General features: G+C 44.3%; 1 protein-coding gene across 2 annotated transcripts; it reads right to left on the bottom strand.

The window, feature by feature from the left end:
• Nucleotides 1–5445: 5445 nt before the first annotated feature.
• LOC148537902 (protein kinase C theta type-like) lies at nucleotides 5446–16790 on the bottom strand. 2 transcript variants are annotated; one of them, XM_088460060.1, is made up of 6 exons: nucleotides 16663–16790; nucleotides 10501–10695; nucleotides 9818–9946; nucleotides 9554–9724; nucleotides 8264–9444; nucleotides 5446–5530 (listed from the first exon to the last, which is right to left on the bottom strand). In XM_088460060.1, the coding sequence occupies exons 1-4, from the start codon at nucleotides 16693–16695 to the stop codon at nucleotides 9593–9595; spliced, it is 489 nt and encodes a 162-aa protein (XP_088316186.1). In that variant the 5' UTR covers nucleotides 16696–16790; the 3' UTR covers nucleotides 5446–5530; nucleotides 8264–9444; nucleotides 9554–9592. The 2 variants fall into 2 exon arrangements, with proteins under 2 accessions (XP_088316186.1, XP_088316194.1); XM_088460068.1 differs by lacking the exon at nucleotides 16663–16790 and adding an exon at nucleotides 14703–14779.
• Nucleotides 16791–23610: the final 6820 nt, after the last annotated feature.

Below are 23610 nucleotides of genomic sequence, written 5' to 3'. Positions count from 1 at the left end.
TTGATACAAGTATATAGCCAGGGATTTAACCCGGAGTCCTTATGTCATTTGACATGCATTTATTGCCGGGCAACGAACCCTGAAATGCCGTTTTCCCGGCGTTTCAAGCCAATACTACAATTAAAGATTTTCTATGGGGGAGAATCATTATATTTATAGGAATTTCAAAGATATTTGTTATTCTAGCTATTAGGAAGCTGTAAAAGTTATTGAGGACACTTTTATGAAGTTTAAAAGGGAGGTTTTATTGATTGGTAGTAACGTTCCCCAGAATGATTGACAGGAATTGACATCAGTCCCATTTGAGTATATAAAGGGGGATAGAGCAAACCTTTCATTATAATTTGATCCAGGGATCAGAGCACATCTCAGTGTGTGGAGTTTCTTCAAATCAACTAGTGAGTACATTAATTCCTATTGAATAATTCCAGTACAATCCTGGTTGAGTAAAGGCTGTATTTATGCAATGTATATTCTGTATCTTGTTATTTTTCTAGTATTGTTAATGGTGATATATAAATTATTGATATGGATGTAATATTAGTGTATATGTATGCAGGTATATACTGGTGTATATATATGACCAAGTTTATTATCATTAATTTCATTAGGTAGATTGATGTTCTAAATATGGTATATGGTAACCTCAATTAATGGAGGCATAATTATTGATATAAATTATAAGGATATCATGTGGAATAACCTGAGAAACTGTATTGATATAAATCATGTGGAATATCCGTACAAACTGTATTGATTGACAGAAATTTTCTAATATATAGGTCCATCCTAAAGGACAGCATTGTACTATATTCACTCTGGATTTATGTCCTAATTTGGTATGTACAATATTTCTGTGTATAATCTTTAAAGGTGCAACTTATTGTTAGGAAGTAAGATTGACATTTTTGGAATTACAACGTGAAATTTAATTTTATACATAGGTCCATTTCAAGGACAACCTTAAGGATAATACTTTGCAAATTTCCGTTGGAGTTTGTGTATTTGGTATGTATGATATCATTGATATTATGAGAATTTAGACCCCACACCATTGTTATTGTACACCCTTATTATATTAATGTTTACCTTCAATTGAAGATATATATATGCCCCTGATGAAGTCCTAACAGACGAAATGCGTTGGGTTGTGAACCATTAGCAGGGAGAAACCTGCCCATTTTTGAAAATCTGGCCCCTGAGGGATAATAGCAGATTCCATATTGTCTTCTATATTGATTATTGAAGAAACTGTGTAAGCATTTTATATAATAAATTGTGTTTTATATATATGTCTATTAGATAATAATTTTTAATAAAAACAATGTTTTCAAAGATCTAACAATGGGCCATTGGGCCAATTTGTCTTGGATGTCTTTCTTGGTGAGTGGGTCTTTTTTAGAAAAGTCCAATTGAAGCCACGTGAAGCTGGTCCAGTGTAATAAAGAAGAAAAGTGGACTGTCATTTGAAAATTTCTTAAGAGAGACTATATTGAACATTTCTATTGGTGTGGATTACACAAAAAATTTTTTCCATACGTCCGACATTCTTTCCAATCTATTACTGTTTGAAATATTGTTGTGATTTGCGCCCTGATATTTTTATTTTTTTGTGAAATTAATAAGTGTGTGTATGTGGGCGTTAGCCACACTTATCAGCAATATTGCTAGCTGCGCAGGGATGCAAGGCCGTCATTGTCATCTATGAAGGCCGATGCACCTGAGCTTAAGTCAGGCCATGTAAAATCAACTTTTACCCTGTTAAAGAAAAAAAATCTAAAGCTTTAGAGAAACAAAAAATTGGCAATATGCCTTTTACAACACGAAGGGGCAAGGAAAGGATAAGGCCTTGTCCTTTATTTATGACTGGTGGTTCTAGTTGTGATGATTTAAGCCCTTCTGCTTGTAGGAGAGGTACAAAAAATTTAAAATTGTTAAGACGAGTAAGACACGGAACCAACTGTGTGCTTCGAAAAGTCACAGATCCCAGAGGAGAGTCCAAATGTGTCCACGGTTGCCATGTGTGAGCCTGACCTTTCTAATACTGTACTTGAAGAGGATCCTCCTTCCACCATTTGTGTGCCCTCTTAAAATGTGGGGATGAGCAACACAAGTCAACATGCTGATGTAGAAATCGAGGATGCTACTGTGGAATTGCACCAGGAGGATGAGGATGATATTTATTTAGTTGGCGATAACAACAAGGATGATGAGCATGTTGATGGTGAGGATGTTTGCGTAAAAACTGTAAATCTGGCAACAGTTGTTGCCCATGGTGGGAAAACTCCCATTGTTGCCATGCCTGGGAAAAGGACGAAAAAATCCACTTCTCATGTGTGGAATTATCTCCAACCATATCCAGACAACCTTTGCCAAGCCATTTGTAACCGTTGCCATGTAACAGTGAGTAGAGGTAAGGACCTTAACCATCTTAACCTCCTCCCTGTTTTGTCACTTGCAGTGCATTCATCAAATTGGAAAGGGTATTTCAAATTCTGAAACTTTGGAGATGAAAAACTGAACAACAATCAGTCCAGTGTCACCTAGCTGCTCCCTTCTATCTGGATCCAAGCGCCTGCAATCTCCACCACCAACACCTGCATCATCATCAACATCCTAAATCGTGATCAGAAGTAGTCCGGCATCCAATTTCATAAGCATGACTGACTTCTCTCCTCTCCGTAATTCCTCAGAAGGACCATTGAGTGCTACGCCTGTTGCTGCTGCTGGGGGTGCATCTTCATCACAGAAAGAGACCAAGAAGACTATTACTAGTAGTAACTTAAAAAAGCAATTGACTATTAAACAGTCCTTTGATAGAGGAATTAGGTATAACAGCTGTCACCCAGTTTCACAGTGGATCACTGACGCAATACGGCTGTGCTAGTATTAGATGGTGAAATAATAGAAAATGAGGATGATAGTGTGGAGGAAGTGCAAAAGGAGGACGAGGGGGAAATTTGTGTCCTATCTGATGCTAATGAGGATGTTGTTTGTGTAAATCAGCCACCAGTGGCAGCAGTTCTTGCTTGTGATAAAAAGAAAGCCAGAAAAGTCATGTCTTGGGTGTGGAATTATTTTAATCTAAATTCTGACAACAGTTGTGAAGGCATCTGTTCCATTTGTAAAGCCAAAGTTAGCAGAGGAAGATAACATTAACCATCTAGGCACCTCCTCCCTGTTGCGTCATTTGCAGTGAGTTCATGCAATTTGTTTAACAAAATTATAATAATTTGTAAATTAATAACAAGCAGTCCAGTATCAGCTACCAGCAGTTTGGACCAGCACATGCAATCTCCACCACCAACACCCTCATCATCAACCTCCTCCTTAATAATTGAAGGTAGTCCTTCCAAAAAATGTTTTGTGGGGGCCCATACAAGCCAAGGAGTTCAGCCATGAAAGTGTCAGTCCTAGTCGCTAAAGTGCTTGGTTTGTTAAACTGTGCATGTCCTTTTTAATATCCCACATAAGAGTGGGTGGGAGGAACAATTCCATCTTGCACTTCTTTTCTATACATTTTGCACAATTTGTGGCATTGCCGACTGACATTATTATAGTTTATTAAACTGCCATCCTATCTGCCACTGCTGTGTGGTAATGTTTCATAGATGTCCTATATTTTTTTAAACTGCAATGCGTTTGTGCCACTGCTCTGTTGCTTACTTTAGCCAGCCAGCTCGCTGCAGCCTTTGGCCTATATTGGTGAAAAATAGTGAAGTCAATATATACCCCTTTTCCACCTAAATTCCGGGTCTGACCCTGAGTTGGAACAAAGTTCCTATCCGGATCAGACCCGGAATTTTGCCGGCGTCGACTCGGGATATTCCCGAGTCAGCGCCACTCACACCGCAGTCGTGGCTGCATAGACCCGGCTTTTGCGGAGTGAAAGTGGTCGCTTGGAGATGACGTCATCTCCAAGCGCCACTGAAGCCGGACCAAGCGGCCGGCTAGCAGCGCACTCCAGGTCATCGTGACCCGGAGTGCGCTGTTCTCACAGCAGGGTTTCACAGGCTACGCCCGTGTTAAACCCTGCTAGTTACCTGGGTTGGATTGCCGGGTCACTCGACTCGGCGATCCAACTCTCTCCCCTTTTACACCAGGGAGCTGCCCCGGGTTAACCCTTCAAAAACCCGGGTTTTAGCTCCGGTGTAAAAGGGGTAATAGTGAGCTGTGAGGTGGTTAAAAATGCATGGAAATGCATGAAAATTATTGTCATTAAGGTTAATAATACTGTAGAAACAAAAAACAGGCCCACCCACCCCTGCACTCCTTACCTCCTCCTAAGCCCAGCGCACCACTCCATCTCTCCTCACTGAGCTTACTGAAGTTGGGAGGAGGCGTGGCCATGGTCCGGGGATGTCATTATAGCCATGCCTCCTCCCAGCTTCTAAGAGAGCCGATGTAATTTTTAATCAGGCGCCGGTCGCAAGCCAATTGAAACTCGCAGGCCAACAGCTGCTGCTGATTGGCTCCAGGTCCGCGAGTTCCTATTTGCTTGCGACTGGCTCCTAATTAAAAATAACATTGGCGCTGTACTTGAATATAGAGGGTGTATGGGATTGCTTGATGGGCCAGTTGGCCCCCTGAGCCGCAGTGCACCATAGCAAGCGCGCCCCTTTCACATTCTATAGTCACGCCAGTGAGTCTAGGGCATCGGACTCCCCAGGCCAGAACAAGTCAACAGCCCCAAGGCATCACACTAGTGAGAGGTTTAATTTTGGTATTAACTGTTTTGTTTTCTGATATGTTTTCTGACATGCTGATCCAAATTTTAAGTTCTATTAGAACATTAAAAGAGTCTGCTATTGAGTTTAATGATATAGTTAATTTTTTGAAATTTTTCTTAACTATCCACAATTTTCTGTAATCAGGGGCGTATTTATAATAGGTGCAAGGTGTGCGGTGGACACTGACCCCTGGGTCCAAGGGCGCCCACATACTGCACACCCTGCACCCAATTATATATACTCACCTTTCTGTCAGACCAGCGCTGGCTGTGGATTTGTGCATGCGCGGTAGAGATATCCCGGGAACGCGGCGAGGCCGCCATGTTCCCGGAGACCTGTGCATGTGCAGTCGACTGGCCAAATGCCAGAGGCTACTGCACCGCTAGAGAGGAGGGGGCCCGATCAGAGCCTGCACATAGACCCCCTCCTCTCTTATAGCACCTCTGTCTGTAGTGATGAATTTATACCAAATAATTGCTCAGTAATTTCTCCCATTTCATCCATCATAAAATTATTAAATTCTTCCATTGAATTATTGAAGACCTGATTCTTATGTTCAAGATTGGATTTGAACTGGATTCTGTACTAAAGCCAACAGGACTTTTGCATATCATGGTGGTGGAGTGATTGGATAGCTGTGTGCCTTCAGTATAATGAATTACACAAGGACTATTTTTTTGTGACAAATTTGTTTATGAATAGGCAAAATAGTTAACATTAGACACAATTTGCAGTGTGATGTAGTTTTGTTACATTGCTTATCTCGTAGGGTACTTCTTCACAGTCTTGCTCAATAGATTCTGAAAAAAGAAAATAAAAAAAATAGTATTTTTCTAATTAAAATAGTTCTGTAAAATATACTTTAAAAATTGTTACAAAGCATGCAACTAAATTAATTTCAGCTTATTTACAAATAACAGTGTCTCTAGAGAAAACAATTCAGCAACAGTATAAATATATTGCTTGCTAAAGATTTATAACATAAACTTTACTTTTAACGAAATTCTTCCACAAACACAAATAAACAGCCTAGTACTATTGTGCTGTTGTTTATATCATGGGCAGCACAATTATGTATCTCTGAGTATTTTATGTTTGCAAATTATTGTACATTGTAAGTTTGAAATTAAAAAGGCCAGTTATACTAGTTGTTGAAACTTAGGGGGCAAGTAATCAAAGCTTAGAGAGGGATAACGTGGATAGAAAAACTGTAATAAACAATTAGCTACTAAGGGATGTAGTTATGAGACCAGTGGCCGGGGGACACAAAGGGGGCAGCTGAGGATGGAGACAGAAGGAGGGCTGCAGAGGACGCAAGGGGGGCTGCTGAGGATGGAGATAGAGAAGGAGGGTTGCGGTGGACACAAGGGGGGCAGCTGAGGATGGAGACATAGAAGGAGGGCTACGGGGGACACAAGGGGGGCAGCTGAGGATGAAGACACAGAAGGAGGGTTGCAGGGGATGCAAGGGGGCAGCTGAGGATGGAGACACAGAAGGAGGGTTGTGGGGAACACAAGGGGGGCAGCTGAGGATGGAGACACAGAAGGAGGGTTGTGGGGAACACAAGGGAGGCAGCTGAGGATGGAGACACAAAAGGGGGGCTGCAGGGGATGCAAGGGGGACTCCTGAGAATGGAGACACAGAAGCAAGGCTACGTGGGACACAAGGGGGGCTGCTGAGGATGAAGACACAGAAAAGGGGGCTGTGGGTACAAAAGAGGGTCTGCTGGGGTCAGACACAGAATGGGGGTCTGTTGGGGACATAGATCTAGAAGGGGGTCTGCTGGGTATGGAGACACAGAAGGGGGGTCTGTTGGGGACAGAGATCCAGAAGGTGGTCTGCTGGGGAAGGAGACACAGAAGGGGGGTCTGCTGGGGGTGGAGAGAAAGGAGGGGGGGCTGCTGGGTATGTAGACACAGAAAGGGGCTGCTGAGGATGCAGACACAGGAGGGAGCTGCGGAGGACACTAGGAATGCTGCTGGGGCTGGAGACACAGAACTTCGGGGCTGTTGTGGATGGAGACACAGAAGGAGGGCTGCCTACAGACTCTCTCGCTCTGTCACCCACAATATCTGCCCCACATACTCACCCTGTCACATACTAGACCGGTCTGTGCACACCCACCCTGTCACCTTCCAGACCTATCTCTGCACAATCACCTTGTCACCTACTAGACCTTTGCCCGCACACTCACCCTGTGACCTACTATACCTGTCCCCGCATACTCACCAGGGATCGCAAAATACGCGCTATAGCAAACTAGGGACCCAGTTTTAAAAACTGATCGGGTCCTGTAGGACTCACTGGCGCTGTTTGTGCTGCAGTAGCCAATTGCGGCGCAGCGGCGTCTCCCCTAGGCAATGGCTGCATGGCGTCTCCCCAGCCAATGGCACGCGGTGTTTACCCCAGCCAACCGCAGCACTTGGGGGCTGCCCGGCATGTCCGTAAGTACCGGGCACGCCCCCAGGAGTGGTGAAAAGGGGATGCGTCATAAAGACACGCCCCCTTTTCTTTGGTCACGACCCCTTTTCGGGCGCTCACAGATGAGCCCTATCTCTAGGTCCGGCGCCCTGCCTGCTGCCGGACAGAGTGAACACTACAAATTTGTTTTATTTCTTTCATGTGAGGGTCAATGTGTGTGTTTTTCAATATTAAATATATTAAAAGTTTAATTCTGGATATAGTTGGAAGGGGGCGCTCAAAAATGTCTCGCACAGGGTGCTAGTGAGTTGGGAGAGATGTGAGATGGATATTGGATGGGCCAAGGGGAAATTGTGAGGTAGTTGTTAAAGGGGCTGGGGGAGGTGCTTTGTGGTGGGTGGGAGAGTGCTGTGAGGTGGACAATAAAAGGGACAATGAGTGCTGTGAGGTGGGCAGTGGATGCTGTTAGGGGGCAGTGAGGGACTCAATGAGTGAGCTGTGAGGGGGGGTCAGTGTGTGCTGTGAGGGGTGCAGTGTTATATGGAAGGAACTGGCAGTAAGAGAGCTTTGGAGCAGGTAATGAGAGTCAGCTATGGAGGAGGCAATCAGGGATATATGCAAGAAGGACTAGATGAGACGGCTATAATGGGGGCAATCAAGGATATATGCAGTGGCAATGAGACAGCTATGGAGAAGGCAGTTATATAGATATGGGCAGGGAGAGAGCAATGAGAGAGATCCATGCATTCTAATGCTTTATGTTGGCTGGCCGTTGCAGATTCATGGGGAGGGATGTAACTTATTTGCGACTTCTAAATGTAGGTATTTATTACCTCTCTCTTTTACAGACAGGTCTGAAACTTTCCAAGATTTAGACAACTATCAACAGAGCTTAGAACACCATCGGGCAGGTAAGACAAATTGTCTTGGCCTTGGAAATTAATTGTATGTACTCCATGCTGCAACATTAAGAAAACTAAGATGTGGCTCGAGAGTATGGCATTCCATGAGGCCATGCCCCTTTCTATGAGGCTACGCCCCTTCTTATGTGGTTACACCCACTTTCCCAGATAACTTGAGTAATTAAAGGAGCATCCCGCAAATGTACTCACCTGTGCATGATGAAGTCTGCAGCAAACTAATTGCTGCTCCCTGGTGTCCATTGATGGAGAGGAATCTGTGAATCCCACGCTTTACGGAGTGAGGACTTCAGAGAGAAATGGGAGTTCAGGTGTGGGAGGTTGCTGGGTTATTGATCTCGGTGTGGAGACCCAGAAATAATCTCCCCTTGATAGTAAATTTCCTCTGACTCTCAAGAACTAGATATTTATTTAGATCCACTAACAGTGTAGGCTGCACCGTTGCAGCATCTAGGGTCCGGGCATGCCGGTAATGCGGGTTTCTTGATGCTCCAATGTAGCAGAGCTGGCATCCTGAAGTGCCAGTGGTGAGGGCTGGTTAATGCCCGATTGTAGGCTGCACCTTTGCAGCATCTAAGGTCCGGGCGTGCCGGTAATGCGGGTTTCTTGATGCCCCAATGTAGCAGAGCTGGCAGCTGGAAGTGCCAGTGGTGAGGGCTGGTCAATGCAAGCAAAGTGTCTCCTCCACGGGCTGCTCTGCTTGCTCTGCCAGGCGTTCCCTGTTGTGGTATGAGAGGATGCTGGGTTATTGATCTCGGTGTGAGGAACCAGAAAGAATCTCCCCTTGGTAGTGAATTTCCTCTGACTCCCAATAACTAGATAATTATTTAGATCCACTAGGAGTTTGTTCTTGTAATGAAGCTATCATGGCTACTAAGGTAAATGCAGTTAGCACCATTATTTTGTATGCTGCCAGCATCCTGGAGACTGCTGTCCAGCAAGGTCACTGCTTAACTTGATGTACGCTGTGACTGATTTACAGTCACATGCTCAGCGCTTGTTTGTCACAGGCTTGCAGTGCATAACCAGTCACTTGCTCAATGTGGTCTCTGCAAGGACCGCACTCTAATAATAAGCTCCGTAATTCTGAGTGTGTGGCCAGGTTCTCCTGACATGCACTGTATATAAGGCAGCTGGAAGTGTCCAGATCTGCTCTGCTTGCGGCTGATGGTAAGCTGCAAGCATGTATGGGGATATACCCCAGTGTAGGCTGCATCATTGCAGCATCTAAGGTCCGGGAGTGCCGGTAATGCAGGTTTCTTGATGCTCCAATGTAGCAGAGCTGGCAGCTGGAAGTGCCAGTGGGGAGGGCTGGTAAATGCAACCAAAGTGTCTCCTCCACAGGCTGCTCTGCTTGCTATGCCAGGCATTACCTGTTGATTAAGAGAGGAGGAATGTAAATGTTGCTACATATATATATATATATATATATATATATATATATATAGTATATTTTCTTTTGTGTAATTAGTGACTACATACCCGATATGTGTTGTAAACTCATTAGATTTCTCCAGTGATTCAGTTATCCTGAGCTAGATCGCAAAATGGAATCCCAGATATACAAATGCGATCTGCTGTACTGGAGCTCACCTCTGGGGACACCAAAACCGACAGGGGCTCCTCTATCTGTTGTTGATGGAGATCAGATTTCTGAAAAGCATCAAGTATAAAGTTTCATAATAATGGGAGTAACAAAAGTATCTGCCTGTCTGTCTGTCCTACCGATCTCTGCTTCATACTTACTAGTGTTGGCTGGAATGGAGGAGCAATGTTCCCTCTCTCCAATTCATTCCAGTTGATATTGGAAAAGAATTGGTGACTCCTGATGTCCCCTGTCACCCCAAGGCGCAATGTGCTGTTCTTGTTCAGGAGCTGGAACAATCCGGAAAAAGTACATTTATATTTACCATAAGATAAAGTTATAATATGAGATTTGAGAGAAAGATAATTATCAACTTTTATAAAATTAGAGCGGCTGATATCATTGTGATTGTTCTGTGATATCAGCGATAAAGTGTAAATTTGTAGTGACACCTTCTATCTATACACACTGGCGTCACTAGGAGGGTGCAGGGGGTGCAGGTCACACCGGGTGACACCATTCGAGAGGGTTACACCAAAATAGCAGAGCTGCGCTGCTATTTTGGTGTCACCCTGTCGGATGGTGTCACCGAACACTGCAGCCACAAGAGTGGCAGGGGAGAGCCTGTGGGCTGCCATAGCAGCTGCTGGAGTGTTGGGTAAGCCCAGTGTGCACGAGAATGGGGGCGCGACATGCGGTCATGCCCCCATGATCGGCATACATAAGGGGGCAAAGCCACGCCCTCTTGCCTTTAGCGCACACAAGAATTCCCACCGGCCGCACCAGGTGTCACGTAAGTAAGTGACGCCGCTGGTTATACTCTCTTTTTACTTAACACAATCACCTTGGTCAAGAGGTCAGCAGAAGCGTCTGAGAGGCCATTTGTGTTAATTGTCTTTAGAGAGGTCACATTTCTTATGTACTCTGATCTTTTTATGTTTGGCGTTTCAAATGGTGACTTTCCTGTCAGAATATTACTCAGGATTATGCCAAACGACCACCAATCAACTGACGCTCCATAACGCTCTCTATTCATGATCTGGAATGTAAAAGAAAGAAAAATTCAAAGCACTTATATCATTATAAGAAACATCTTCCCGGAAAATGGACTAATAGGAAATATTATTATTACATGACACAAAGCTGTTCTTATATTAGCAACTTCTGAAATATTTTATATTCAGTTCTACTGGAAGCCTAAAATAAATATACTAATGTTTATATTTGAAGAATAAGGAGTAAATGTACTAAATTAATCTACAGTATTCAAAGCATCTGAATCTTATATGCTAAACCAGACATGTTTGGTACCTAATATTATTGCCACTTTAAATCTAGGGACCAAAACCACAGAGGAGGTGGCAGCTTTTAAATGTGTTGCTTAGTAAATTTACCCCTAGGTCTTAATAAATAAAAAAAATTCTAATGTAAAATTATAGTAAATATTTGTCTAGATATGGACAAAACTTGAATACCTTTTAAACCTCTATGTAACTACCTATCGAACATTGGACCTGATTCAGACCTGCTCACTAGCAAGCGATCGCTTGTTGCTGGCGATTCTTGCAAATGTGCGCATGCGTATAGTTCACAGTGCGCGTGCGCAAACTAGTATGAGCGATCGGGATACGCTCGCTCGCCCTGCAAAAACAGCCCAGAGGAATGAGTGACTGGATATGCCATTTGTGGGTGGTAACAGGGGCAGGGCAGTAGTAACGGGGGAGTTAAGTTGCAGATGCAGGTGTGCCTAAGTTTTTAAATGCCATTTCAGAGGCGTGCATAATTAACAGCCAGCGTCATAGGACACGTCACTTGCTAGATATATACACTGAAGTGATCGCAGTGCTTGCGACAGGGTATAGTCAACCTCAAGCGCTGCGATTGCAACCGATGGTGCTCGATGTACCAATGGTTTCATGCACTTCCTGTAGATAACATACGCAAGTGGGCGTCTTTAGACAGGCTGATGGGAGTCTACAAACAAAAGGTGATCGCTCGTCAAAACAAAGCGGCTGCCTTGACGTCACTTAGCCGAATTTCCATTAGCTCAGAGCGAGCGATCGCATCTAGTGAGCGGGTCTGAATGAGCTCCATTGTATGAACCATTTTGTGTATTTCAGCTATCTATGGGGAGGGAGAGGGAGAGAGACACAGAGAGAGAGAGAGAGAGAATGGAGATAAAGTACCACCCAATCAGCACCTAACTGTCATTTTTCAAACATAGGGTTCCATTTACTAATGAAACATAACCCCTTTAGCGCTCACTAACGGGGTTATGCCACCTTTCTACATTTAATAAACAGTGGGAATCTAAGATTACCGCTGTTTTCACAGCATCGCTCTCGCCATCTTTTAGATGGCGAGAGAGATGCAGTCCCTATTGCCGGCAATGGAGACCTGAAGGTGCCTTTCCGGCTTCAGCGAAGCCTTCTAGGCACTACCAGGTCCCCGTGTCAGTCCCCGTATCATGCACAAGCGCAGATGGACCGTTGCGCATGCGCATAACACTGGAGCCTCGTTGCTGGCAGCGTTAGACTGCCAGCAGCCCAGCGGAGGACCACGCCGAGGACGAGGACTTCGCTGAACCACGCCGGAGGGGTAAGTATTAATAAGTACTAGTGGCATTTGTGTTTGTATCATAGTGAAACTAAATGAAAATTGCTGCTGGTATTTTCATTTGTTTATAAATAAGGCCCATAGCCTGTAACATGGAAGTTAGTTGGTACTTTGGGCCTGATTCAGACCCGCTCGTGAGCGTACAGTGCTCGCAAGCGGGTCGATGGTCCCTTACTGCGCATGCACACGCCAGAGCCGGCTCTGTCGCTACGGGTCTCGCACCAAAGTGGGGCAGCTCTCGATTGTGATTGACAGCTTGCCGCATTTTGGAGGTGGGCAGGGGGGGTGGCTGGCCAAATGAAGGCATTCCCGAAAGAACGCCTGCCGTTTGGGGGTGGCCTCACTGACATCACGAGTGATGTCAGTGGGTGAGCTTCCGGCTCTATTAGCTCACTGGGGCTTGTGGGAACGAGACCCTACCACAAGGGTCTCGTCACAAGCCCCAATGGTCATGACCATCACCTGGCCACTCGATAAAGCTGTAGGTGGTCACCCACAGTTTAGCGAGCGGCTAGGAGGCCGTCTTTAAAAAAAAGCTGGGACGCCCTGATTCAGAGCGAGCGCTCTCAAAGAGCATCCGGCTCTGAATCAGGCCCTTTATCTTTATCCACTTTATCTCTCTCCAAGGCTTAGTACATAAAGTAGAGGTCTTAGGGTTCTATTTACAAAGCAGTGTTAGGAGACAGATTGAAAAGTGATAAGGTGCCAGCCAATCCGCTCCCAACTGTCATTTTTCAAACACAGCTTGTGAGGTGACAGTTGGGAGCTAATTGGCTGGCACCTTAACACTATCTTATCACTTTTAACTCTGTCTCCTAACACTGCTTAGTAAATAGACCCCTTGATCTTATAATATCATAAAAAAGCGCACAAGTAGTCATAGGCCCTTATTCAATTTGAGGCGAAAAGTCCAGATTTTTCACCTGCTGGACTTTTCGTCTCCTTCACCTGTTTTCCAGGTTGAAAAGTATAGCGCGCGTGCCCGCTATTCCCCGTATTCAATTCCAAAGTAGGCGAAATCGGGAACAGGCGAAACTTGGATCAGCGAAAAAATACGAGAATTTTCGGGAAATATTTGCAGGACCCCCCTAAAGATGTCCAGACCTCGGGGATCACTATGAGTACCCCCGTTTTTGCCTGCAGAAGAAAGTCGGCTTTTTAAATAGCTGCGGCAGGTGCTTTTTTTCCGACATTGAAGAAGTGATGCAGAAGAGCACTTAGGTTTTTTTTGTTCGCTTTTAAAAGTGGTCCCATCAAATTTGGGTACATGAAAATGGGGGTAAGCATATTTTTAAGTCCCTAAAGGTAATTTTTTTAATTCTTCAAAAATACACCTGCGGCTACTCTGCACAATGAAAAGAACACCTGCCACATACTTGGGGACCCCACCAGAATTAATTTTGTTAGTTTGGCATTTTGTTTTCACTTATTTTTTAATTCACCGCAATATTTAAAATAATTTTTTTGGGCTGTCCCGATTTTTTTTTTTTGTGTGGCACATTTCATTTTAAGGGGGCATTCCCAAGGGTGCAGGCTATTTTTTTTAAGCCTACACCCCTAAACCCCAAATCTGCACTTTTTTTCACCTGCTATAGGTCATTTGAAAATTATCCCTGTTTTTTTTAAATGACCTTTCACCCCATTTATGGAAAAAAATGGGAATTTTCTGGAAATATGCCTGGGACCCCCCCTAAAGATGTCCAGACATGGGGGATCACTATGGGTACCCCCATTGTTGCCTGCTGAAAGAAGTCGGGGTTTGTAATAGCCGCGCAAGGTGCAATTTTGCGGTTATGAAGAAGCGGTAAAGAATAGCACTTAGGAATAGTTATTTTCCCCAAAAAAAATAATCTATCAATTTTGGGGTACATGAAAATGGGGGTAAGCATTTTTTTAAGTCCCTAAAGTTATTTTTAAAAATCTGGAAAATTGCACCTGCCGCTTGTCCCCGCAATGGAGAAAACACCTGCCGCATACACAGGGACCCGACCTGAATTTATTTAGATAATTTGGCACTTTGTCCCCCCTTTTTTTTACTCCCAAAATTAAACATCATTTTTTGGGGGTGTCCCGAATATTTTTAAACTTTTTTTTGATGGAGTTCACCTTTAGGGGACTGTCTGAAGGCTGCACAGGGGTTCCCGCAATGTTGTACCCCAAAACCGCAATTCTGCACTTTTTTCCACCTGCTATTCATAGGCGAAACATTTTCGCCTATTATATTGTATTGACTTTCCGCCTAGGTGAAAAGTCTTCCAAATTGAATATGGAGGAAACTCAAAACAGGCGAAAATTACGTCATCAGCTAAAAAGTATCGCGGAAATTGATTTTTCGCCTCAAATTGAATACGGCCCTAAGCCAGCTCTAAAATACATTCATTACTTTAATGCTAGTGGACAAGCTATTGCAAAACTCCTGCTACAACTTACCTCTGGGGCCATATACTTAACCGTCCCGGCCCAACCGTCGGTTTTCGATGTTCCGTAGATATTCTCTACAACTAGCCCAAAATCTGCAAGTTTCACATGCCCCTCATTACTGACGAGAATGTTTGCTGGTTTGAGGTCTCTGGAGTATACAAAGGAATAACAGGCTCTATATGTATATGGTATAATAGTGATGCATAGACAGAAATGGGCAAAGGAGGAGACAGAAAGAGCGCAGGAGAGAAATACTAATGCTACGAGTAAGTGCATTACCGTACACTATGCTACCTGACGCTCCCCACTACAACCTCCCACATCTCACCATGTGTTTCCATGGCAGTTTCTACATGTAGTTACTGCAGATTCATCCAGTACCAGGGGCGTATTGGGATGGAAAACCAGCCCAGGAAGTTTCAGGAAGCAGCCCTAATGGGAGCATGGGTCTGTGGAGCGGGCAGGATACTCCCTATTCATATGGCCTGATACTGAGTCGGATGCAGTTATTACAAACCCCTTGCATTGTGTACAGCCGTGTGTCCAAATGTGCAAGGACTGAGACGCCCATGTACAGCATCTACAGACTCTGCAATTATGCTTAGTGCCTCTTTAACCACCACCATTGGTCGCACCATCAAAACTTGCACCAGCCCTGTACGCTACCACGGTCAGCAGCACGCCCCAGACAAAAGTAGAACACATTTGTTCCCTTCTGGGCTCCAGGATAGCTGCACCAAAACAATAAAGCAAACTTGGCTGAATTTAGAATATACATCTATTTTTTTCAGTACACGTACAATATCTTAAGGGGAAAAAACACCTCATTTTAACAGTGCTCTGGTGCAGCAAATTCCCCAAGACACTGAAATACTTATTATTAAAACCATTATTAATTCTCTGACGCAGTCAGAAGAGTTTAGCAGAGAATTCTCACCTCCTTGCTGGAGGCGTATTGTGAGGAGCGACTCACAGGTATCAGCAAATGACCATGGCAGGAGCTGTGGTGGCTGGGCATGCACAGCAACTCCCCCTCATCCATTTCATTAACACCATACAATGATCCTCTGCGCATGCGAAGAACCTCCGAACGCTGCCCAAACTGAGCTTTGATTGTGAAAGACGACATAGTTTTGATACGCCACTGAGGGGAGCACAGGATACTGCCCCTGTATATCTAACAGTTCAGAACTCAAGGCTCAGCAAATAGTTACAGCACAACAACATTACAACATAATGGGGAGTAAATTCAAATATTTTCGCCCACGGCTGATAGCGGTAAGCGCCCAACAGAGCAATGCAACTGTAGCTGTTTGTGGTATGTACAGCTGCAGGAGAAAACATTTCTTCACACAGTCTCCCAGGCAGGTGAGCAGAAATATGCAATAAGTTAACAGTTTGGCCGCCCCAAAGCAGGTCTATAGATGGGCTTAGTCGTTTTACGTGGCTAAACCCTGTCTATTTGGGCACGACATCTGCGATATACATGATCGCCCAAAAACAATTGAATATAGCACCCCAATCTCCCTTCACTTTACATGGGAGTTACGGTGCAATAAAATTCCTATATAACACCGCAGCCCCTATATACTGACAATCCTCTATATACCATAGCCCCTATATATTGACACACAGCTCTATATACCACAACCCTATATATTGACACATAGCTCTATATAATACCGCAGCTCCTTTATACTGGCACAGCTCTATATAACACCAAAGCTCCATATATACAGATACAACCACCTACTGTATACACTAAAATCCAGTTCTACTGTATATATACACACCACAACCCCCTATATAACATCACAGCTCCCTATATAACAACAAAGCTCCTCATATAACACACAGACTCCCATATAACAAAGACCCCCATATAACACAGACCACCCTAGATAACACTACATCCCTATATAACAACACAGCCCCTTTATAACAGCAGTCAGTCACCTGCTGTACTCACCAGCCATTCATGATGCTGCCAGGCTGCAGTCATTGAAGATGAGAAGATTCATTCCCTCTGTGTGTGAGTGTGTTGCAGGCAGCTGAATCTGGCTCTGAGAGACCCTGGGCCCAGATACTGCCTGGCTCCTCCCCTTCCTGTCACACAGATCCCTGCTCAGTGAACACATCCTATGTGCTCCTGCAGCTGCTCTCATTGCATAGTGTCTAGGCAGGGAACGGGCTGTGTACTTGCTTCATTAGACAGAGTGGAGCCCCGCCCCCCACTCACTCAGCAGACACTAGTTACGCGGCAACAAGCACACATACTGTACATATGCTCTCTGAACTTAAGCTCTGCAGAGACCTGCAGCCTGCCGTGGTGCTTTCCAGCGCGGCCAGTGTTAGTCAGACACTGAGCCTGCGCTTGTTTACATGAAGCCTGGCCCTGGGGGAGGGGGGCAGGGGCACATATTGGTCGGCCCAGCGGGAACTGTCCCGATCTCCCGGCAGCCCAATCCGCCCCTGTCCAGTACCTACTGTAGTCAGAGAGGCAGAGATCAGGGGCTGCCTAAGTGTGACTTATTCAAATTAAGGGTGTGTAGACCTAAGTGTAGCACTCCCCTGGAGATGCTGAATACTTATAGTAGGCAGCATCTCCAAATACCCTTCTTAGGAGACATAAGACCTGGGGCTCCTCAAGCTACGTGTTCCAGATGGCTATCCACAGCACGTATCCATATTATGTCCTGGGCTGGTTACCAGGTTACCATTTATGAGTGGGACAAAAGAGCATGGGGTCACTCTGCAAAATCAAAAACCAGTACCATGTTCTGCTAAGCCAGGCTAATCACTTTATAACAGCAATAACCAGAGTATGGGGTCCCAATGTCATAAAAGCACAGCCCAGAATTCCCTAGGCGAAGCACATATAAAACCTCCAAGGGAATGCCAGGCCCATGCTGAGCAGCAATGGGGTCTGTCTTGCCCAGTGGAGGCAGCAGGAGGCAGGGTAATATGCAATAATTATTAATAAGTGTTAAGTTAGTTAAGTGTGTGGAACTACAACTCCCATCAAGCCTTGCCAGTAATTAATTGTTTGGGCATTCTGTCACTTGTAGCTCTTTACTTGCTTCAGGCATAGCTTGAAAAGATCTCATGCTTAAGCAGTTGTTTGAGTTGAGCATGCCTTAAGAAACAGATCACTCAAAATATATTAGGCCACAATTGTTCTGTGTAATTAAGAAGTATGATGACTATAGTGGGAGCAGCAAAGGAACCACAGAGAAGGGGAAGCGTTTTCTAATGAAAACATTATATTGAATTTGAGAGTTACATAGAGCACTTACCGATGTACTATTCCATGTGTGTGCAGAAATTGTATTCCACAAATGATCTCTGCAGAATAAAAGCTGACAGGAAGAGACAGAGAGACATGAATGGAATATATGGGATAAAGCTATAAAGCACAGCACAAATGTCATCCAATACTAAACAGATGATGCAACTGATTTGCAGCACAGTGGATAGCATTGCTGCATCAGGAATCAGCAACTATATGTGTGGAGTTTGTAGGTTCTTTCTATGTTTGTAAAGGTTTCTTTTTTTTTCCTCTTTCATTTTGATGCATAGATGGGATAGGAATGGTCTGTTACCCCCTTGGCCAGCCTAATATGCACTGGCATTTGTGATGCAAAGATAGGCATCCAGTTCTTAAACATTTTGCATTTATAATAGAGATGAGCGGCTCGGTTTTGACTCTTCTTTTTGCCAAATATAGCAGAAGTTTGGATTGGTTTGGATTTATTTTATTGGCTATACAAAACACGTGACAGCCGGATAGCCAATATGATGCCGTTTTTGAGATCCAAGTAAAACTGAGCGGTTCATCTCTAATTTATAGACTGCTCAGAGCCAAATGTCCAGTGTTCCATGTGGACTCATAACTAACTAATGTCCTACCAGATATATGCTGCAAGATGGTAGGAGCACCAACCCTTCTCATATACTACAACCTTATGTGATTACCTTAAGCTGGATACACACCTGAATGATGGTGCAACCCACTGCATGGTCTCGTCTGATGTGCAGCACATCTGATGGGATGATGCAACCACCCAATTCATTACATGACGAATTGGGTAGATTTGCCCATACACTCTATACAATGATTGTTGCGATCCATCGCAGACTGCAAGATCAGCCAATACATAACATAGTGTAAACCCACCTTTAGATTATATGCACTCTACCTTATCTGGTGATTAGAGAAAACAGTACATAGCAGAGATGTGTGTGAATAATACACAATCTTACCCCATTACTTCATCATACACTGTACTCTATGTGACTTACACAGCTGCTGATTCCTCAAAGATTAGTTGTTTTGCCATCAAATCACGCAGGGTCCCTCCACCAAGATATTCCATCACCATGCAGCAATGTTCCTGTTTCAGAATATAAGTGTCCATCATCATCATTATCATCATCATCACTCTGTCCCTGACAAACATGACAGAGAGGCATAGAGAGCCCTATCTAACATGCTTACACTCAGTGGCATCACAAGGGGGGTGCCGGTCGCACCCGAGTGTCACCCACCAAAGGGGGACACCAAAGTGCAGGCTCCCCCTCAGTGACATGAGCCAGGTGCTGCACAGTAGAATTATGTGCAGCACTTGGCTCCTGTCACAGCAAGGGAGCCGGCACTACAAGAACAGTGGTCCACGGAGGCAGCCCACACCTCCCGTACCCCCGGATAGACTTAAACTGGGGTTTGGTAGGCGACCCCACCACCTTGTCAAGAGGCCACTCCCCCTTTTCCCGGCACGTGGCTACGACACGTTCACTGCTCCGCTGCCTGCACCAGGTGCATCTAGAGGTAGAGACGCCACTGCTTACACTATAAAGAGAAAAGTCTAAGCTGAGATAATAGTAACCATTGGGATGGGATGGAAGATGTTAGTACCCAGAGGGAATAGAACCATGTGAGATAGGATAGGCTATAATGAAGATATGGATGTAAAAGTAATTGGCCAAATAACATAATAAAGCTGTTAATAAATGTTTAATATCTGAGTGAAGGACCATTAGAACCTGTGTGACACACAGCTGGTGATGCATGAACATTGTGTTATTTGTACCATAAGCCCATTTGTTGGAACTGGTAGGGTAAGTGTGTAATATGGTCTGTCATTCCTGATATGTGTGAGCTGGTGCTTCATGTCTTGCTTCCTGGCACTAAAAGTCTTTACTGTGGAACACTTATTATTATATCAGTGATTTATTATTACATATGATGAACAAAGAGAACGCCAGGCAGAGCTGTGGGTACTAAGCAGTTTCCATATTCATTTTCTAGCACTGTGAGAGTGTAATAAAGACTTTTTGTTGTTGTCAGATAACTACAATAAGGAACCTAAGTTTCCGTACCTCAGTCTGGAAATAATAGAGGCCTGAGGTGAGAAAGAGGCAGTCTTTACACAGGTCCAGCACACGGCACTCCTTCTGTATAGAAGCTTTATTACTGGCTTTCTTCCTCTGTATCTTCACAGCTACTAGTGTGTTGTTGATGTGACAAGTAGCCAACATCACCTGCAAGGCAAAGTAATGGTGAATGAAAAGGAAAACAAAAACTAAGATGGAACCCCAGCTGCTAATATATCACTACAAAGATGGGGACCCAGGGACAAAGGGAGGAATATTGATGCCACACATTTAGGGTTGATTTTCAGTTGGGTTACCTGCCTCCGGTTTATAGGGAATGTCCTTCAGTGTTTCCCAAATTCCGCCATTACAGTCCAGATTTTAAGTATATATCACCTGTGCTCGAGCATGGCTATCCTTAAAACCTGGAATATAATGGCGGAGTTTGGGAAACTTTGCTTTAGTCCATTAAACATTGTCCAGTGTTTAATTAGCGATTTCTATCTAATGCTATTACAATGCAGTATATTGAGTTAGATTAATTTTATAATGGGATTTTATGAGCTTCCGCAACCAACCGTTTCTATTTTTTTACTATATTGTTACAAAGTGTTCCTTTTGTACATTATTTAGGTGTACAGATCAAAGCAATTCAATAAATCAAATACACCCAACAGAAGAACATAATTATAGCAAAATTTGTCCATGGATAAAAATAACACACTTTTTGCATATTTGATATAAATATATTGGAAACCTCTTATTGATAGGGGATTAATTGTCTCTGCTTTTAATTTAAATCCTTGTCAGCATGAGAAACCTCCATTAGCAAATTACCTACCTTGCCAAAAATTCCAGTCCCCAGGATGGTGTGAAATTGGAGAGAAGAATGGGGCGATGCTACAGGCCTTGGGGCTGATGCACCACTGACCACTGAAAGAAAATTAAAATATAGGTAATATTTTTCTGGAAAATAACATGTCACAGTTGTACAAGGCCTTAAGCGGTCAGTCACGTTATGTATAAGTAAGGAGACGAAAAGAAGAAGAAAGAACATACAGGGAAAGGTGGGACTGACAGTGCTATGTCATCACCTACCCTCCCTGCTGTCATCCTCATCCCTCGGAATCTTTGTGTCTCTTTCTTCCTCTCCAGACTCACGTCTCCGTTTCTCCCCTCTCTTCTGACCAGGTGACAGTTTAGCCCTCTTTTGGCTATTCCCGATGTCTGCATTACGCATGAGCCTTCTTTTGTTTTGTTTCTTCGGCTCCTCATGCACTGAAACCTGTCTGGAAGATGTATGGCCCTGCCTGTCTTGCTTAGTGTTCTTAGAAGCATTCTCCTCACTTCTCTTGCTCGATCCTCTTTTTTGTTTGCCTTTACAGCTTTGTCCTGGGGTGGCAGGATCTACCATCACTGCCTTACCCTCCTGTCCACTTGGACCCTTGTCCCCTATTCTCCTCTTCACTCCTCCTGAGTGTTCCTCTTTCTCAATCAGAGCTGATGGAATCTTTCTCTTACTACTTTTCTTTGATGGTTCCAAACTTATACTACGCTCATTCTCCTCCATGCTTGTAGCATATAACAAAATACCTGTAAATAAACGCAGTGACCTGAAGTCACCAAGGTAAAATCACCTCTGAGGACATGTGGCTGTGTCCAGCGTAAACACTATGCAGTGATGTCATAATGATGCTGAATGTCCATTATGACTTGTATGGTCAATGTGGACCACATCTCCTGGGCTTAGAAGCTGCTGTATTATACTGTATAGTTGTATTTATGGGTGAAATGGAATCTATACTGAGCACACACCTTTATATTTTAGTTAAAATTCTTTGTAATAAAGTTTTAATTCACGTCAACACATGTAATATTTTCATATTAATAGCATACACATTCAAGTTATATGATACATGTATATGTCTAGTGTTTACTCTAACTCCAGTGTGAGGCAGGGCGCTGGAGCTAGAGAGGGTACGTTCGTGCGTGCGCCGAAGGCACGCGTCCGACCGAGAAGGGGCGTGGTCATCGAAAAGGGGGCGTGTCTATAAGACACGTCCCCTTTTTGTCACTCTTGGGGGCGTGCCCGGCACTTACGGACACGCCGGGCAGCCCCCAAGCCCTACAGAGAGGGAGAATAGATGCCGGGCGCATGCACCCGGCATCTATTCCCCGGCGGTGACTGTATCACCGCACATTTCTTCATCCGCGGGACACTGCGACCCGCAGGTGAAGACGGTTCCCGCAGGCTATTAGGGCAGGGCGCTTTTTGCCCTCCTTCTGGAGGGCAGGGCGCTTTTTGCCTTCCAGAAAGAGGGCAGGGCGCTCCGCCCCGCTAAAACAGCCTAGCGGGAATGCTATATGTCATATGTTGACTGAAATTGGTTGTGTGGAATATTTGGTTAGTTATTTATGTTTTTTCCATGGCTGTCTATTAACATTTACAAACTATAGAGTTGTTAGTACTGTGGCATAGCAGCTTTCTACTCAGAGCCGTATAGGCTAAGTTCTGTTATATTTAGTAGCTATATCCTTTTGTATATGAGTCATATAAGTCATTTTTTCTGTAATCATTATGGGGCTGATACAGTTTGGCAGGTCTTCCCATAGGACTAGGCCAGACAGCTGCATTGATGGGGGTAATGTGCATTCTGGGGCTGATACAGTTTGACAGGCCTTCCAATAGGACTAGACCAGGCAGCAGCATTGATGGGGTAATGTGCATTCTGGGGCTGATGCAGTTTGGCAGGCCTTCCCATAGGACTAGGCCAGACAGCTGCATTGATGGGGGTAATGTGCATTCTGGGGCTGATGCAGTTTGGCAGGCCTTCCCATAGGACTAGGCTAGGCAGCAGCATTGATGGGGTAATGTGCATTCTGGGGCTGATGCAGTTTGGCAGGCCTTCCCATAGGACTAGGCCAGGCAGCAGCATTGATGGGGTAATGTGCATTCTGGGGCTGATGCAGTTTGGCAGGCCTTCCCATAGGACTAGGCCAGGCAGCAGCATTGATGGGGGTAATGTGCAGATTCATACACAGTGACCTCACTGAGATCATGGCAATAGGACTCACTGGCAGATGAAGCTGGATGTTGGGCTGCAAAGTGTACCTGGGTGATCCTGTTGAATATGTAGCCCATGTGATGGGCATGACCAACTTAGTCCTGCAGCCAGAAATATGAAATATCAATATTTGTGCTATAAAAACTTTTAGGACACAGGGGTGTCACAGTGTACTTCCCAACATTTTGCAGAGAGAATAAGGGATTCCTCACATGCCAAAGGCATCTAGTCACATAGTCACAGTACTATTCCCAGCTGGACACTGCAGCCAGCGGGTGGGATGGCAGGACAGTACCTGAAAGCGGGGAGGTATGGTCATAATGTATCTTATATCTAGCCTTTTGGAGTGATTGAAGCATCTTGCTCATTTGTAGTTTTTAAAGCACAAGATTGTGACAACACTCGGAGAGATTCAAGAGGGACAAAGAGAAATGTTAGAACCCCTGGGATACATGGATACAATATTTTAGTATGTGGAT

Source organism: Taudactylus pleione, unplaced genomic scaffold (genome assembly GCF_031769625.1).
Source record: "Taudactylus pleione unplaced genomic scaffold, aTauple2 ptg000042l, whole genome shotgun sequence".
Lineage (NCBI taxonomy): Eukaryota > Metazoa > Chordata > Amphibia > Anura > Myobatrachidae > Taudactylus > Taudactylus pleione.
The sequence above is the reverse complement of the archived record's forward strand: the minus strand, read 5'-3'. Positions and strand labels throughout refer to the sequence as shown.